At 38.1% G+C, this 18201-nt stretch overlaps 2 protein-coding genes across 2 annotated transcripts in view; both read right to left on the bottom strand.

Annotated features, from left to right (window-relative positions):
* Nucleotides 1–13: 13 nt before the first annotated feature.
* Nucleotides 14–9811, bottom strand: LOC140749603 (uncharacterized). The gene is made up of 6 exons (XM_073082708.1): nt 9751–9811; nt 5752–5802; nt 5080–5144; nt 4158–4376; nt 3710–3958; nt 14–3334 (listed from the first exon to the last, which is right to left on the bottom strand). The coding sequence occupies exons 1-6, from the start codon at nt 9809–9811 to the stop codon at nt 3167–3169; spliced, it is 813 nt and encodes a 270-aa protein (XP_072938809.1). The 3' UTR covers nt 14–3166.
* An 11-nt stretch (nt 9812–9822) lies between these two features.
* Nucleotides 9823–18201, bottom strand: part of Dorsal (embryonic polarity protein dorsal) — a 31451-nt gene continuing 23072 nt past the window's right edge. The window contains exons 5-8 of the mRNA XM_073083056.1: nt 14521–14702; nt 12833–13062; nt 12148–12303; nt 9823–12067 (exon numbers count right to left, since the gene is read on the bottom strand). Of these exons, the coding sequence (XP_072939157.1) occupies nt 10763–12067; nt 12148–12303; nt 12833–13062; nt 14521–14702 (1873 nt within the window). The 3' untranslated portion in view covers nt 9823–10762. The remainder of the gene's footprint in view (nt 12068–12147; nt 12304–12832; nt 13063–14520; nt 14703–18201) is intronic.

Genomic DNA, 18201 nt, shown 5'->3' with positions numbered 1-18201 from the left:
ATAAAACAATATAAACTCTTAATATAACCTTTTTATTTCTTTTTACACAAAAAATACAACAGATAATTTTCAACACATTAAATGCGTATGTAACTTGATGCACGTCTAACGCGCCTTATTGTGATGAATCCCGGTTATTTTGAAAACGTAAGCATTACATAAAATTAAAGAAAATCCGTACATATGTATTAATGGACTAAACACGTTACACGCATCATAAAATAAAGGTCCTCAAATAAGAAATTGAGTAAAGTAGTCAGTGCCAGACTTAGTAATATTACCGTATTATTATAGTAAACGTAATTATACTTATATTTTTATAATTAGTTATAAAATACGAAAATTTTAGTATACAAGGCATTTATAAATTTAGTTTCTGTATATGCATAGTCCAATAGCGAGAGCTCTGAACTATATTTGTTGTAAAATTGATCTTTTCTTTTGTTCTTTTCGATATTTTTGCCAATAACTACTTTGGTAGAGAGCAATATACTCTGGAAGTCTTGCGCAAACCAATGCCATAATGAATTTACTGTGAACAAAAATGAAACATATTTACAAAATATTTTTGGGCTAAATTATTTATATTTGAACAGTTGTCGAGTACAAATGTTTTATTAAGACTTAACTCTGTAAAAAGTTATAAAATTAACACATATTTTTATATATGTAATCAAATTCTGAATTTGAAAAATATTATTAAAATTATTTTTAAAATCGATTATTTTAAATTCTTTATAATAATTTTGGACACATTTTATAAAATGGATAAAAAAGGATAAATCATTTAAGCTGGTATATTTTTTTTTACATGTTAAAACCCAATTATAGTAATCTCAATACCGTAGTCCACAAAATTCCCCCTTTTAACCTCAAATACAACTTCATTAACAAACGTTAAACACTTGTTACAAATGCAGTATTGGTAACAACAACCATTATACAATATTCAGATCCATTATACACGACTTCATTTTTATTTGACTTTAAAAAAAACGTTGACTTCAAATCTACAAGATTTAAAAATCGGTAACTATGAAGTAATGTGACGACCACGACCCCTCTGCCTAAAGCGTAATGTTTAAAAGAACTATGAAGCACTTGTATATACAAATCAATCGTTACAAAGAAAAATATAAAATGTAATAAGGCGTTTAGCAGATATTATATTTTAAAAACAGTATAATATACTAATAGGCGTTTGTTCGAATTATAAGCATGTCACAAATGAAAACCTCTAAATATTTGGTACCAAAATGAAAATTTAACTTCTAACATTTAATTTCAAATTTAAAAATCTATCACTAAACACAAAAGACAGTTCACAATCACAATATTCTCTTAAAAGTAACTACTCATCAATCTCAAAAGCTCTTAGGGCCTTTTCCTGTCACGCAGGTGTTCGCGCACGCATGTCCTACACACACGCGTTAATTAATCCGCTGCAGACTCTTCGTGACCTCCCGTACGTCACGCATGACAGGAATAAGGCCCTCAATAAATCTCTTTATATAAAAACTAACATAAACACAACCATGACACAAGCTCAATCAATATACATATAACATGAATTTCCTTGGGAATTCTATAAAAATGAACGATACTGATTCATAATTTCATTGATTTAAGTATAATTAATAAAAGAAGAAATATTGTCAACTCTTGACGCGAACTTAAATTTTCAACCCAAGCTTCATTTATACCATACCAAAAACTTATAAAATCTCATAAATAAGCATATCATTGTGTGCACACTTTCAAATACATAAAATTGCACCTTTTACTTTAAAATAGAGCTTGTATTTCAATTACAATCTAATAATTAAACTCTTAACTTCTATTACAGTACAACAACATATCTATTACGATGAAATTAATGACATACAATTAAAATATGATCTTCCGCACGAAATTTTACAACATTCAGTAGATGAAAACATTCACTTCCTTACTAACAAAATTATCTCTATATCAGATGTGCCAATGGTGTAAACCAAACCATGTTGTAGTATAAAAACCAGTCATAGGCATATTTATATAGAAATTTCCGAATAGCCGAAGGTGGACGAAAAAATACGTTTTATTTGCAGCACGATGGAAAAAAATAGCATTTTTCTTTTAATTTTCTGGCACAAACACTAACAAAAGAGATATTTATATAACGAAGTAAACTAAATTCATGATGTTTATAAAAAAAATACAACAACAAGGTATTATTTCTATCCTAATGGCCATTTCTAATCCAGTAGAAATGATATTGGATAACTTATGCTTATAGTCTGAATTTTATGACATCAGCTAAAGATGTCCCAAAATCTGTTTAAACAAGACTATAACGTGTGTATTAAAACAAATTGATAATAACATTAAAAATATATGTTTTTTTGTAAAAATATATGTTTGTGATTTGTCACATATAATCCAAGTTACGTAATGTCGAATAGAAGAATGGTTCTTAAATTGTTTGCACCCAATGAATTAGTACTACCACTCTAGCATAACCATAGTCTACAAGCATAATATAAATAAAATAAGGCACCTTGGTAAATTCCCTCTACACCATAATGTGGTCTTGTTATCAAACTAATATATCAAACATATATTCACAAATCGATATAGAATTATATATTCGACAGTCAATACTTGTGCATTATACATAAGGAACAGTATAGTGGTATACAGGATACATTATAGAGTTGGTAAATATTCTACACATTAGATATTTATTTGTATGATAGGATGTACGTAGAAAACTATAGAAGCCTAAATATGTAAATAGGCTAATAAAAAGCTTGTGAAATTAAAAAAATATAGAAGGTCAATCTTATAAGCTGCTGTAACCTACTACTTATTGTATAATCCACAATTATAAATATAATTATAATAGAAACGTCACTTAAGGTAGATATTTCGAAAATTGTTCATGAATCTTTGCATATCGATATATGTAATAATTCGATCGGTTCACATATACACCACAACACATACGCGGCTTATTTACGTGCGTGCCACATATTGTAAGGGAAGTAAGGTATACCTAGAGCAGTAAACTGTTAAACGATAGCTAGCTACATGGCTCGAGAGCCTGACGCTCGCCGGCTTGCTGCTGCCGCTGTCTGCTGTTGTTGCTGTTGCCGCTGCGGCTCTCCAGCGTGTGCTCTCGCCGTCACTGGTAGAGGTCGCTGGTGGAGAGGCGGTTGAGGCTGTCGCTGAGGTCGGGCGCGCGCTCGAGGAAGGCGAGCAGCCCCGACAGCGTCGACAGCTCGCCGCTCGCCGCCGCCGCCTCCTGAAGCTGTGGCTGCTGCTGCTGTTGTTGTTGTTGTTGCTGCAGCATCTGTTACGGTCAATGGTATTACATTTAACCTCTCCCAATTATAAAAAACAACACTTGAATACAAAAACTCTTTAACTGATTCTATACGCGGGGGACGAACCGTTAAAGTAGTGCAGGCGGTGGGTATGGTGCAGTTCGGAAGCAGTTTGGAAGCAATTAACACGACTGCAATTGAACTGCGCGTTTGGTTTGCAGTTCTATTGCAATCGTGTCAACTGCATTCAAACTGCCCCTGAATTGCAATTTACGGTTTGATTGCAATTGAAATGCGGTCCGTCTGTCTAGAGCCTTATTGATCGTTACTTAAAAATGCAATTTAATATTTAACAATAGTTAGATTGAAAGTCTTTTTAATAAAAAATAACCCCCATTTACCGGCTGCTGCATCACAATAGAAGAGATGAGATCAACGTGCGACCCTGAAGGCTGCGCCAGCATGTGCATGGGTTGGCACTGAGCTTGCATATGCGTAGCAGCCTGCATATGCGGAGACGGGACCTGGCCGTGCGGCGAGGGGGCTTGCAAGTGTGGCGAGGGGGCCTGCATATGCGGCGACTGGGCTTGCATGTTCGGGGAAGGAGCCTGCATGTGAGGTGAATCCACTTGCATGATCGGCGAGGCGGCCTGCAAATCAATATCTTATTAGATTATCAATTTTAAAGAGAACGGCGTTAACTACTTTCCATCAAATCACGTCTGTCTAACCGTTAGGTTAAACAGTAAAAAAAAGGTTACCGTTCACCTTTGGGGATACAGACATCCAGGGCAGGAGGAGCGGGTACAGTCAGATGGCTGCATGTAAGTTTTGAACAAGAGTGCGTACCTGCATGAGCGGCGACTGCGCCTGCATACCGGGGGACAGGCCGCGCAGCCCCGGTGACTGGGCCGGGGACGGCGCCAGGCCCGCCATGCCGGGCGAGGGCGCCAGGCCCGCCATGCCGGGCGAGGGCGCCAGGCCCGCCATGCCCATGCTGGGCAGCGGGCCGCCCGTCAGCTGGCCGTACTGGAACGACCCAACCGAAGGGCCCGCCATGTTCCATGGCTGCAATTCATTGTTAAAAACTTAGCCCTACATGTAATTTTAGACTAAAATTAGCCCTACGTTTAGACAAAGTAACGACTTATACTTCGCAACATAGGAAGCTGATTTAGGATAATCACGCAAACATGACAAGATGTGCAGATTATAGTAAGTATATTATTATTTGTTAAAATATACGATTCCGTAAATATACAAAGAAGCCCGATCTTATCTTAAAAATAACATATTATTGATTATTAATAATCAATTTATCCAATGTTTTACCTCCCAAAAATCGAAATTTGGTACCATTTCTAATAAGCATTTGTTAAAGCTCAAAGATCCTCTGAAATGATAGATTATTTATTTATTACTGGCATTAGTGATAAAGAAACCGGATTTCGTAGTATATTTACGAAAAAAATGTCAAGATATACAAAACATAAAGGTTAAAATGTGCAACCCAACAACCTAGCAACGCAACCGGTCGTACCTTCAAAATAATATGCATTTATAGTGTTGTTTATAAAAACTAGGAAAGCAATAAGAAGAGGCAAAAATTTTAGATTAACGAAATACATATTTAACATAACTATTAATATACGAGTTGAAAAACAAGTACAAGTAAAGTGATGAGAAATTATTTTAATTCAAATATTGCAGAAAATAATAGTAAATAAAATAAACCATTTTACTAGTTGATTACATAATAGAAATAACTTACCGGGTATTCCTGGTAGTAGGGGTTGCGGGGAGACATCTCCTGCTGGGGGCTGCGCAGGCCGACATCTAAACACATACAAATGCACTTTAATGGTGGTAGATCCATTTTTTGGTTCGACTCCGGTGGCATCATCGCCACACCTACTTCTGCCTAATAACAGCAGTGTTCCACGATACTTTGTTCTAGTTTAAAGGGCGTGGTAAGGAAGACATACTTTTCCGTGGCTTTCCTTAGTCTCAGGTGATTTTATCTAACGTTGATTACCGTAGTCCCTGGGCGGCATTAGCCACTGACCATCAGGTTGACTGCATGCTAGGCTGCTACTCTTACATTTAGTTTAGAAAAACTAAACTAAATGCCTGCCGTTCATAGAAATTTAAAAAGTTAAAAAATTGTTAAAACGGGTCACATAGTATTTATAAGTTTCCCTATTAGGAATTTTGCATACTTCATTTTTTTTATAATTAGCTGATCCGGCAAACGTTGTGTTGCCATATAAATAAAAAAAAATGTTAAGGTTGAACAACCCTTATCACTTAGAGGAATGAAAAAAAGATTCCCAGACCTACTGAATATGCATATAAAATTTGGTGAAAATCGGTAAAGCCGTTTCGGAGGAGTACCGTAACTAACATTGTGCCACGAGAATTGTATATATAAGATTCAACTCACCTCTGGGTTCCAACTTAATCTGCGGCTCCCGAGAGAACGACGTGGCAGGTCCTGGAAGGCATTACGATATTAATTACCATTCTAATGTCCAACACAACACAAGCAATACAAACTAACAACACGACACACTACCACTACATAGCAAAATAAATAAATACAAACAAATACATAATATGTAATGATATAATTGTAATATTAGAATGATATAGGGGTGGGTAGGTGTTAATACTGACAAATATCATGCATAATTATTATATAAAGATAGTATGAATCAGCACACCAATATGAGGAATTATAAGTTTAAAAACAAAAAAATAAAATTATTACTTTTTGTCTATGGGTTGACTTGCCCATGTCTTTAAATTATAATAGTCTACAGGCGATGTATAGCTTACGTAACTTCACACAACACCGGAATTCATTACACCGCAAACACAATATAATCTATAACTATCAAAATAAACACTATCTTCATGACTTAAATTAGCGATAAACAATAAGTAGAAACTAGAAATTATCCACAATGCATGCATTTTGATTACTGTACAGTAAAAAGTAACAATTTAATGCTAATATACATATGTGTGACAAACGAAAAAAAACTGAAAAACACAACCATGCCAAAATATGATGTCCGTACCTTCATCCCTTGTGAGGGCTACTTGCAAACATTAATGAAAAGATTTATTATAAATTAACTTTTTATTAGCACATTAATATAGAATTTCGCATCACTCAAGCTTAAGTTTATTCAATACTTCGTATGTAAAAAGGTAAAAAATCGTTAAACCAAAGAAGGTTAGTTGCAGCAGATAAAACGTTTAGAAATATATAGTGAATACCATTAGGACCTTTTTAATGTGACGCGTGTATATGTCCGCATGCGTGTATCGCTGTCATGCGTGACATTGACATCGTTATACAGATACTTTACGAGCACGCGAGTGTGTTGGTGCTACATGACAATATGTAAGAAACGATAAGATGCGAGTGGCACGCTTGCGAGTCAGGAAAACACGCGGGCGGAAACACGCGTGGCACGGAAAAGGCTCTTAAAGTCTATGGCCACAACTAACCTACCTTTCAATACAAATATCTGTCGAAAATCACTATCCTAACTAACAATTAGTTACAATATATTATTATTATGTAAATTCCTCTAAATTTTGTTAATATTTTTAATAGAGTGTAGATATGTTTACAAATACCAATCAAACAATAAACTTTGTTCACGATCTACAATACAACAGCAGGAATATAAAAATAAATTGGTACTACAAAAATTCTAACTATAAAGATTCAAAAATTTCATTTAAAATTAGGTATAAAAATTAGCGCTTTGTGCTACAACTAAACAAAATATAAAAATTATAAATCAATAACAGTTGTCAAACTACTCATAGTGGTAACATAGATGTCTTATGCATTAAGGTTAAAATACCTAAAGCGGTGGTAAAAATACTTTTAAAGTATTTATTCTACAAACCAATAGCATACGAATTGTATATTACCTTTTCCATATAATATATTGTTAATAAATAAAACCCTATATTTTAAGTACATATTTGAAATTATTTTTTAATAGTTTTAGGGTTTGCGTTGCTATCAAACATTCCTGGAGATAAAACTCTCAAATAAAATCAAAATGAAAGATATTTTATCAAATTATTTAGGCTTTTTTACTGTTTATAAATATACAGGATGTATTAAAAAGTATTTAGCAGCCAAAGCGAACCTAACGTTTAATGTCACTTTTAAATTTAATATTAATCTTTGTACACTTTTATTATTTATTACATCCTGTATATTAACATGGTTTGTCTATTGGTTGAAACGAAAATAATTTAAAGGAACTGATAGAAGCATGATTTGATCACATCAACTTAAAAATTAAAACATTGGGGCGCTTACAAACAACACCACACATTTATATAAATACCAAAAGGAAATATATACTGCTGGATTGACTAATGATGTACCTAATACATAAATATTGATTTATTAATGATTTTTATTAGAAGAAACTCACAAAGGCACGGTATGTTTTTTGAAACTTTACAATAATATTAGCATTGAATGCTGGTTATACAGATATCATAATTGTTAATACTAAGCAACAAAATATAATCTATGCAATTCCTTACCAAACTTGAAGTTAAACACACATATCCACATTAGCACTAATCAATTACTTTTTTAAATAACTATTTGTACTAATTATTTTAATGCGTTATGTGTCACACGTCTTATCCTATCGAATAATTTTTCTAAAATGTATAAAATTATGTTATTTTATTGATAGATTCAACGTAAAAAGCAACACTCTGTATACATATCTTATGTGAAATGTAGCCCAATCTACGAAGTTAAGCCTTTTGTTCGGCGGCATTAAGATGACCGAAATAGTTAAGTGCCGCACTTCCGGGATTTGGTGGGCACGTTAAGTCATCGGTCCCCGTTGTTATATCATTGGATAGCAATTGCTTAACTTTTTCGGTGCCCTTATTGGCGTAGAAACATCCGACTGAGCCGCCAGTTTCCTCCACTTATCTAAATGGGAGCAGAATGGTGGATAATAATCCGGGTCTGCCCCAGTTTTAAGCATAGACTAGTATTCGGACGTAAAAATAATTGCAGCATACATGAACAACAAATATTCCTATTTAAAAATAAAACGAAAAAGTAACGACGAATACATTTTTATATATTATTGTATTATAAAGCACTGACATAAAAACCAATTTATTGTTCGTCTAATATCCTACAAACACCTACAAACTTACAAATATTGCCAAAATCATGCAAAATAGCCTCATTATTTTACAACCTTTACTAAAGAAGGCAAAAGAAGCTTTGAACCTAACACCAAATCTCCTTTGTTAATGCATATCGGATACTAACCAATTTTATAAAATATTGTCATTCTTACGAATGTCGATTGATGGACAATATCAGATATTACACTAAGTCTAAGTATGGCATTTATGCCGTGGCATCATAACTCTAAAGCTAGGCAGCCATTTCTTTTATTGATAGACATATGACCTAGCACTTCTGCCTTAAGATACAACCTCAAAACTTGAAAATTCCACTGCCATATTAGATAATTAATTATTTCTCAACAGATGATTGGATCGATTTTCTAAAGAGCATCATGTCTTGTTAAATATAAACATATTATTAGTTTTCTTAATATCCGAATATTTTTATACTTTTTCCACACCATGTATATAATAATAAAATATTTATCGAGACTTGAAGTCGAACAATGCTTCTAAATATTTTTAACAAGTTCTTACCATAACTCAACTTCTATAAAACATTTTTTTTTAAATGAGTTAAGACATAATATCCGTAATTTTTTTATAATACTTTTATCTGTCACAAGTGTGCATAAAATTAACAACATAAACCATAGATTAGTAATACACAATAATTATATCGTAGGGTTAGTTACACCATAACCAAATTATCCTTATAATAAATATGAACTCCATAAATTGTATAAATACAAATACGACACGACATACGTAGTATAGCAATACTATAATGATATATGGTGACAAATATTTATGTATTATGTTTGAATATATGTATTATATGAATCAACACATAGTGTTTAAAGGAAAAATGTTTAAATAAAATAAATAAAGTAACTGTGAACTCGGACAAACGCTCTTGCTATATAAAATAAAATATGGGCGTCAACGCCATCTATCGGATCCAAAAGTATTCATGTTTTAAGCTGAAACCAATTTCCGATTGAAATTCTTTGAGCGGTTCCAAAGATTAGCGCGAACTAACAGAGGGTCACATGATTTATAGACATATACATTATTCCGTTGCTAAATACCAAACCTGAATGCAAGTTAACCCATGAATTATTATGAAGAACCACTGAAATGCCGATTCACAAAAATATAATACCATTAACCTTAAATCCCAAAGCTTCATACATTTTATATATAAATATAGTGGACATGGAAAATTGGAACTTACTGTCGCGTTCGTACGACTCAATTTCCCGCGTGTCCAAAATTTTCCGCTTCTTGCCGTTCATGTACGCTAGAACATTGCAAAATGTAATTTAAACAAAACATAAAATAAACAAACAACATAACAAACGTAACAAAAGATAAACAATAATAATATAGGAACTAAACATCACGTAAAATGGGGCGACGAATCTGTAAGACCACTGGTGGTGATAGTAGGCGACAATAGCAAAGTGGTATAAGATTTCCTTTTGCCAAATTACTTCCAGAGCAAGTCTTAAAATTCGACGACACCTAAGTAAAAGCGTATTTAAAGTGAAATATTAGTGCTTGGAACATAGGAACAAAAAAAGGAAATCACTAATAGGAAAGGAAAGATCTGAAAATAAATCAAGAAAAAAAAATTACAAATAATAACATTAAAACTAGAAGTGAATATGTTACCTAGAAAAGAAAAATAATGTTAGTTTAAAAATAATTTAAAATTGTGAAAATACTTTAAGTACAAAGGTATTGTGGTAATATATGTAAAAAAGGTATAGCGTTACAGACATTACAAAATTTGGCATTAACGGGGCGGATTAGAGGTATTAAAGTTTTTAAAACGAGGATTAGATCAATTATCAGTTTAGAAGAACTTTTCGATGATTATGAGAAACTGGAATAGAATATAAGTTATGATTGTCTATTTTTATTAGTTAAATTTCTTCCGTAGATTTCAGTTTCCAATTTGAACTCGTGTAAATAACTGTAGGAATGCTGGAAATTGAAAATAATTGTGTTTTATCAAATATGAGCCGATCGCTGGACGGATGTCTGGTAGATACATCAAATTGACCAGATTCTAATAAATCTTTCGTGTCATTTTCATTTCTGTTATTTTCCATTTTCATTCAGATCACGCTCGGGACTCGGGGCATCGCACATTCTCCGGATTCAAACACTCAACGACTAGGATATTCAATCGCAAGTAGACCTCCAATCTTCGCGAATCAAAATCGACCGCCCCGTCCACCCTACGCGTCCATCGGGCAGCGCGAGGCGTCCACGGGCGAGTAGTAGCAGCTGGTCTCGTCGAACTCCGAGGCCGTCGCGTGCGGCGCCACCGCCATGTACAGCGCGTAGTGCTCCGCCTCCGTCAGCTCCAGGTCGTCGCGCAGCCGCCGGAACGACGCCGCGTCCAGCGCCAGCACGCTCTCCGCCACCAGGATCGTGCCGTCCGGCGGCAGCCCGTCCGCCGCGCCCGCGCTCGCCGGCCGCAGCGACGGCTGCGACGCCGAGCGCCCGTCCGCCTCGCCGTGCAGCGAGATGTGCGTCACGCTGTCCGCCGCGCGCAGCCCCGCGCCGCCGCCCTCGCGCAGCGACCCGTGCGACACCGACGCCTTGAAGCGCGCCGGCCGCAGCCCCGACACGCTGCTCACGGAGCGCCCGACGGGCTTCGCGCGCGCCGCGCCCGCGCCCTCCGACTTGACGCTCGGCGCGGGCGACTTCTCCTTGCGGCGGAACAGGCGCGACAGGAACGAGCGCTTCTTGGGCGCCGGCGGCAGCGCGGGCTCGCTGCGCGCGGCGGCCAGCGCGCCCAGCGCGCCGGGGTCGCGCGTGACGGGCAGCGGGCGGCCCGGCCGCAGCAGCCCGTCCACGGACGTCTGGCTCGCGCGCAGCGCCTCCGCGCTCGCCTTGCGCACGCGCTTCGGTGGCAGCGGCGGCGCGCGCTCGTCGTCGCCGTCGCGCTTCAGCGGCGCGAACTCGACGATCGGCCCGCGGAACGCGTGCACCTGCACGTCCTCGTAGGGCGCCGGGTCCGGGTCGGCGATCGGCAGCGGGTTCTTGAAGGCGAGCTGCAGGCTCGTGTAGGTGCCGGCGTCGTCGAAGTCGTCCGCGTCGAGCGCCGCGTCGCCGTCGCCGGCGGCGGCCGCCTCGAGGCGCGTGCGGCTCTCCGAGTAGATCTCGTCGAGCTCGGCCACCTGGTCGAGCAGGTCGTCGAGGCTGCGCTCGGGCGGCGAGGCGAGGTCGGCCGGCTCGTCGAGCGCGTCGACGTCGAGGTCCCCGTTGGGGGGCGCGAGCGTGGCGGAGCCGCTGTCCTCGGAGGGCGAGACGCTCTCGCTGGTGGAGCTGACGGGCTCGGCGACCTCGACGACCTCGACGGCGGGCGGCGGCGCGGCGCGCTTGTTGTTGTTGGGGTCGGCGAGGAGCAGGGAGAGGAAGGACAGGTCGGGGCGGGGCTTGCGCGCGGTACCTGAGTAGTCGAATTCCGGCAAGTACTTGAACTTGATCTCGTTGCTGCACGCCTTGTCCGTTCGCCGCTCGAGGAACAGGTACGTCTGAAACGAGAGCGACCCCGTGAAAGATCAAAGTCAAGGGAAAAAATGCGAATATAACGTTTACTGGGCATGTTCCGTACCTCGACTTCGGTGGTGACCTTGGGGTTCCGGTAGGCGGGCACGGTGCACACGATGGCGCACAGCTTGTGCACGTGGTCGATGGAGGCGGCGTCGCGCCACACCGCCGCGTCGCCTTTCCGCTCCTCGAACACCACAGTTATCTCGTCGCGATTCACCTGCGAAAACATTACGGATATTTGTAAGCATTTCGTTTTGCGTGCAACGTTTCATGTTGAGTACGCTATATTTTATACTAAATCCTAATCATTGCTAGACAATCGATGTCAATCGTGTAATAACGAACAATATAACTACTATTCCAAGATAAACTTAATATAACTTTATATCACTAACCTGCATTAATTATAACCTCTTTTGAGTATAGAGTCACTCTTTGATATGATAGATTGATATGATCGATAGATCGATTGTTTGACAATATATTTGTATGCCATACATACCTTTGAAAACTTTTTTTAAGATTTCTCAGGTATGCATTCCTCACGATGTTTTCCTTCACCGTTTAAGCAAGTAATGATTAATTTCTATTACGCGCATAACTTAGAGGAGCGTGCCTGAGATTTGAACCTCGGACCCCTCGATCGAGAGCCCGAGTTTCTTAACCACTAGGCTATCACTGCTATCGTTTTATTATGTTTTTTTATTGCTTTTATTATTTTAATTATAAGCGAAACAATCGTCCACCTTATCGCAGAGCATGATGATCTGGAGTCCACCGCGCGCGGACGCTGTACAAGCGGAGACGCGGCTGATGAGCAGCTCGCTCATCGCCTTCTTGTCGTACACCACGTCGGACACCGCGGGCGGCAGGCGGTGCCGGTAGTGGCCGTTGCCGTCCTCGAGGTACACGGAGAAGCAGAGCCGCACCGCGTTCAGGTTGATGCTCTGCGGGTTGTGCCGGTGCGCGAAGCCGTCTGACAACACACACACACGTCGGTCACACAACGATAGAACACACACACACACGTCGGTCACACAACGATAGAACACACACCACGGTCAGACAAAAAGTAGATAAAAAGACAGAGAAAATGAAGATCAATCAAAATTGTTTATGGTGACTTTGACAAAGATAGTCGACGAGTATGAAACAGATCTAAAATATGTAAATTATGTTCTATTGTGAGTTGTATTTTATACTCCACATTTGATTATTTGATATTGAAGTGCTCTTCTGGTTAGACCCTTCGTTATTTTAAAATGACATAGCTTGACGCTGCTGTTTTCAATGGCTAGAAACCCGGTAATATTGCATTGCAAAGAAAAATTGAATGCTTAATATTTAGTGCACTAGTGTACAGTATGTTAGCGATTCAATAAATAAATGTAAGTTGCAGTATATTAATGAAATTAAATTTTATATTTTTGAAACTTGACAATTTGAAATGCCAAAACAAATGTAAGTAGATGATAACAGTTTAGTACTTGTACCAGTAACTTGCTCAATGTAAATGCACCTCGACTCGTGCTTGTCGTATATGGTAGCGTATCCATGCGCCATCGCCCACAAATAGAAGCCCTCCAGACGAAAATATACCACGGCGCACGGAACGCGGTCAAGTTGAGCGCATTGTTTTACCATAACACTGGTACATTGTTGTTATATAGTAGAACAAGTATACAAGTACTGATAAACCACCCAATTTCGTGTGTAAATGCTCACATATATGTTCCCTAAATATTGCACAATAAACTAACACAAAATAAAATAAACACTATATAGGTCTGTGTTTAGGCACAAAAGTAAATTAAAAATCTATATTAAATTACTTTTTTGTCTAAAACACAGACCTGTTTTGTTTGTGGTCGAAAGGCTAGCTTTACCCCTTATTTAGTCCCCTTAGGAGAGGAATTTTGAAATATCATTAGCACTCATTGAAAATATGTAAGTAAGTCATTTGTATAATTTCATAATTCCAGACCATCAGTTTAAGCTGTGTTGGCTGTCAAACAGTGTGTTTTTCCTTAATTAGGTTTAAAAAGTAGTTCCTATTCTGAAGCATTTAGTGTTATAATCACACTTTTGAATAGTTAATTATTGCTGCGCTTGTCTGTTCTGGTAAAGGGAGATCTCCCGCCGGGCTATGTGGTCATGATCGTCGGTCCAGGAAGCTTCCGTACTCCGACAGTCTCAGTTCGGAGCTTGTGTATGTACAAGATGTTGTGAAAACCTTGATAGCATGATTCAGAAACGTGTAGCGCCATCTCTTGACGAGTCGCGGCAAGTTGCCATAGAATATTTGTGTTTATGTGTGCATATATGATTGAGTATGTATGTGTGCGTGTGCGTGTGTGTGCGTGTGTGTGTGTGTGTGTCTGTGTGTGTGTGTGTGTGTGCGCGCGTGTGTGTATGTCGGTCCGCGTGTACTCACGTCGGAAGGGGTCGATCTTGGCGTGTTCGCGCTGCAGCAGCGCGTCGGCGACGTCCTTGCGCTTGACGCACTGCACGCCGAGGCGCGGGAAGGACACGGTGCGGCTGTCCGGCGAGATCTCGCAGCGCACGCTGTGCACGCCGTTCTTGCAGTCGCTGCCCACCAGCTTGTGCGGGTGCGACCTGCGTTACACACACATTGTCTTATATTTGAAGGTGGTACGCTTTGTGGTTCGACTCCGGCGGCACCATCGTCACACCTATTACTCGTACTACCTCGTAACGGCAGCGTTAAGCGCTGCTGTGTTCTGGTTTGAAGGGTGTGGTAAGGGGGATAGACATACTTATCCGAGGCTTTCGAGCTTAGTCCTCAGGGTTAGCGGCGCATCTGTGTGGCCGACCTCAGGTAGGAATATGTAATTCTATCTGAGGATAATTATGCATGTCCATGCAAAAATATTTGTTGCATGAAATAAAAAGGTAGGAGAGGTCCCTGCGCGGATCGACGATATTTCTGTTAACATAGCAACGAGGCATTCCAACCGGGTCCCTTAGGGCAGCGTTTGTGGTGTGTGTGGGAGTCAGCAGTCTTATCTATGGATATATAAATCAATAAATTAATATCAGCAAGTCAAATACTTATCAAGGCGATGACTGAATAGTAGTCACTTTCAACACGGCTGATTCAGATACCAATACCATCAATTTTTGCCGCTGTACAGGAAAACCAATTAATACAAATGACTGATGATGAGATTAATCACGTCGTTCAGCTTTGATACATACAAAGAATTTTCCTCATAAAGTTTTTCGTTGAGTTTAAAAAAGGTAATCAAGAAATATCAAAAGAAGCTCTGTAAGAATACATCACCTGCTTTTGATAGGTATTTCTCAATTAGAGGATCCTTGAAGTTGTGCTGGATCTCGCGAGCTTCTCGCGGACTGAAGCGGACTTAAGTATTATAGGTGATGCTACAGTACCTATTACATGCTCGTTTGCTAGTTCGAATTATATACGCATATGTCGTAGTATTATTATATTTCTGAAAATTAAGAAATTACGTCGAAACGAGTTTTAGTCACATATACGCAACTGCCTAAAAAGTTATTCTAACCGACAATGTAAGTGTATCCACAGTCCTGTACAAAACAAATCAATTTCATTTAATGTACGTACATCAATTAACAATTCTTGTTTTAATTACTGTATATTAATAGGTTTGTTTATTATGATGTAATTTTAATTAAAATTGTGGTTTAAATCAAAATTAAGTTTCAAAGTTGTTATAATAATTATTTATTTTATTTTATAATATAGAAGTAGCATGCAGTCCACCTGATGGTAAGTGGATACTGCAGCCCATGAACATCTGTAATCAACCCCAGAAAGGATTAGATATTCCTAACTGAGGTCGGTCACAGATGCGCCGCTACCCCTTAGGATTAAGTTGGAACACATCAGAAAAGTACCTACATCTCCATGTGTCTCTCTTACCACACTCTTCAAACCAGTACGCAACAGTGTTTAAAACTGCTAGTCCGCTCTGAAGTTATTGCGAGAAAGTGTAGTCATACAATTTGCTATGACGACGCGATTCATTTCTATATTCAGAGCCGACTAGCAGTTTTAAGCGGACTATAACAAATTACTGTATGTCGATATCGATATTAAAGTTATATGTAAATACCGACTCTTTAGGTTGAACGACTATGTGTTTTAAACAATTCCATAAATACTGAAGATCTTTTTTGCCCACTTATTTTCAGAGTGCGACAAATCCGACCTCCGTCCCGGGCGGCTTGACCCCACGCTACCCACTGGTGGCAACACGAATTAATTATCAAACGGATCCCCGATAACCGAATGGAAATAACAATAAGCGCTGACTCAATTGCTGAAACATCTAAAAATAGGTCACACATTGACGACACCAGAGTTCCTCCAGCTGAGATCAGACAGCAAGCACAGGTTAGGGAAATCCCTATGTTCATTACGTTAAATTTGTGTTTGGAATGTTACAATGTTTTTATGTAATGAAATGTTTGTGAGTCATGAAAAGGAATTTAAAAAATGCAATTATCTTCTTGAATTCCATTCGTATAATTCGCCAAAAGGTCAACGAATACCTATTATTATTGAAATCTGCATTACCTACACGTGACCTTATGGAAAATAAATTTATTTGAATTTTAACGAAACCACATTTTACATTTTTTCCTACCTAAACGTATTCGTCATTCATTCAAACATTACTTTTGAACAAATTCATTGATTCATTCATTGAACTACAAACTCATAAATCGGAACATATGATGAGAGGCATTAAAAAGTGTATTTCAGCGAGAAGTTTCTTTTTATTAAGCTCAACAATTTATATGAAAATCATTTTAAATTATACTGTATTAGACAGATTAAGAATTATCATTTATACCTACAATAAAAATGATATCGGACAGATGCTCACTACGCATACAGATGTTGATTCTTTATTTCTTAAATTGCATTTTTCAATAATATTATAATTATTGTTACATCCTTTGTTTTTTTTACTACTCTGTGACCGCTCGATGGAACATCTGAATCAGCATTGTGTTAACATATAGCAAGCTGCGTTATAAGTATACTTGCGTATACTGCGTTATAAATATAGATTAATATATGGACCGAGTTATGCCAAAATGTACCAACTGCATACAATTAATTTTGAGAAAATGGCGATTAAAGTTAGATTTGTAATTACTCATGATTCAACTATCTGTATTAATTTATTATTATATTATTATAATTATCAAGGGTGCACCATATGTTTTTGGATCATTATAGCACAATTGTTTTAAACATAGTCCTTATGTGTGGCTTAGTTCACACATACATTTTTTTGTGAAAAATGTGAATATAGTGTGGCGACCTCCCGCTACTCGTCAAGAGATGGCGCCACGAGTATTCTGAATCACGCTATCGAAGTTTTCTAAATATTCTGCATATATACAAGTTCCGAACTGAGACTGTCGGAGCACGGCCGCTCCCCGGGCATGATCACCTAGCCCGGCGGGAGATCTCCCTTTGCCAAAATAGGATGGGCTGTTTTGTCCGAGTAGTAATATATCACATTCTGATGAGTTTGGTGTCAATAACTAATTTTTTGACAATTTGTGGGTTGGAACATTTTGGCATAACTGGATCCATATACAGGGTGAATTTTTAAAACGGGCCTTCAGGGCCAAATCCGAAACTATAAGGATTAGCGAAAAATGCTGAAAGGAGTTACGAGGTCGATTTTGATAAAAACTAAAACTGCATCATTAGTTTTTTAAAATAACTTTTTCCCTAGCCGGGAATCGAACGAGTTCATTTAAAAAAAAAAATACACTCTCTATATTATTCCACTATCTGATAGTGTTGCTTATAAGGATTAAAATCTGGGAAGTAATGATAAATGACAAACTAAAGGAACAGCCTCAATTTTAAAAAAATACATATTTTTTCATATTAATTTGGCAGTTAAGTTCCCGCCATTCATCAATTTAAACATTTCGCATAATAACAATTTTTTTGGCTCAATGTTTCAAATCATTCAAAATGGACGTTTTGTTCTTCAAGAATTTATATTTTTATGTCCAACTTAGTTAAGGTTACTTTTAGGACCATTATAATAGATTTAACTTGCTATGGGCAGAGTTT

Source organism: Epargyreus clarus, unplaced genomic scaffold (assembly GCF_041222505.1).
Source record: "Epargyreus clarus isolate Ecla_fem2 unplaced genomic scaffold, WU_Ecla_fem_2.2 ptg000018l, whole genome shotgun sequence".
Lineage (NCBI taxonomy): Eukaryota > Metazoa > Arthropoda > Insecta > Lepidoptera > Hesperiidae > Epargyreus > Epargyreus clarus.
The sequence above is the reverse complement of the archived record's forward strand: the minus strand, read 5'-3'. Positions and strand labels throughout refer to the sequence as shown.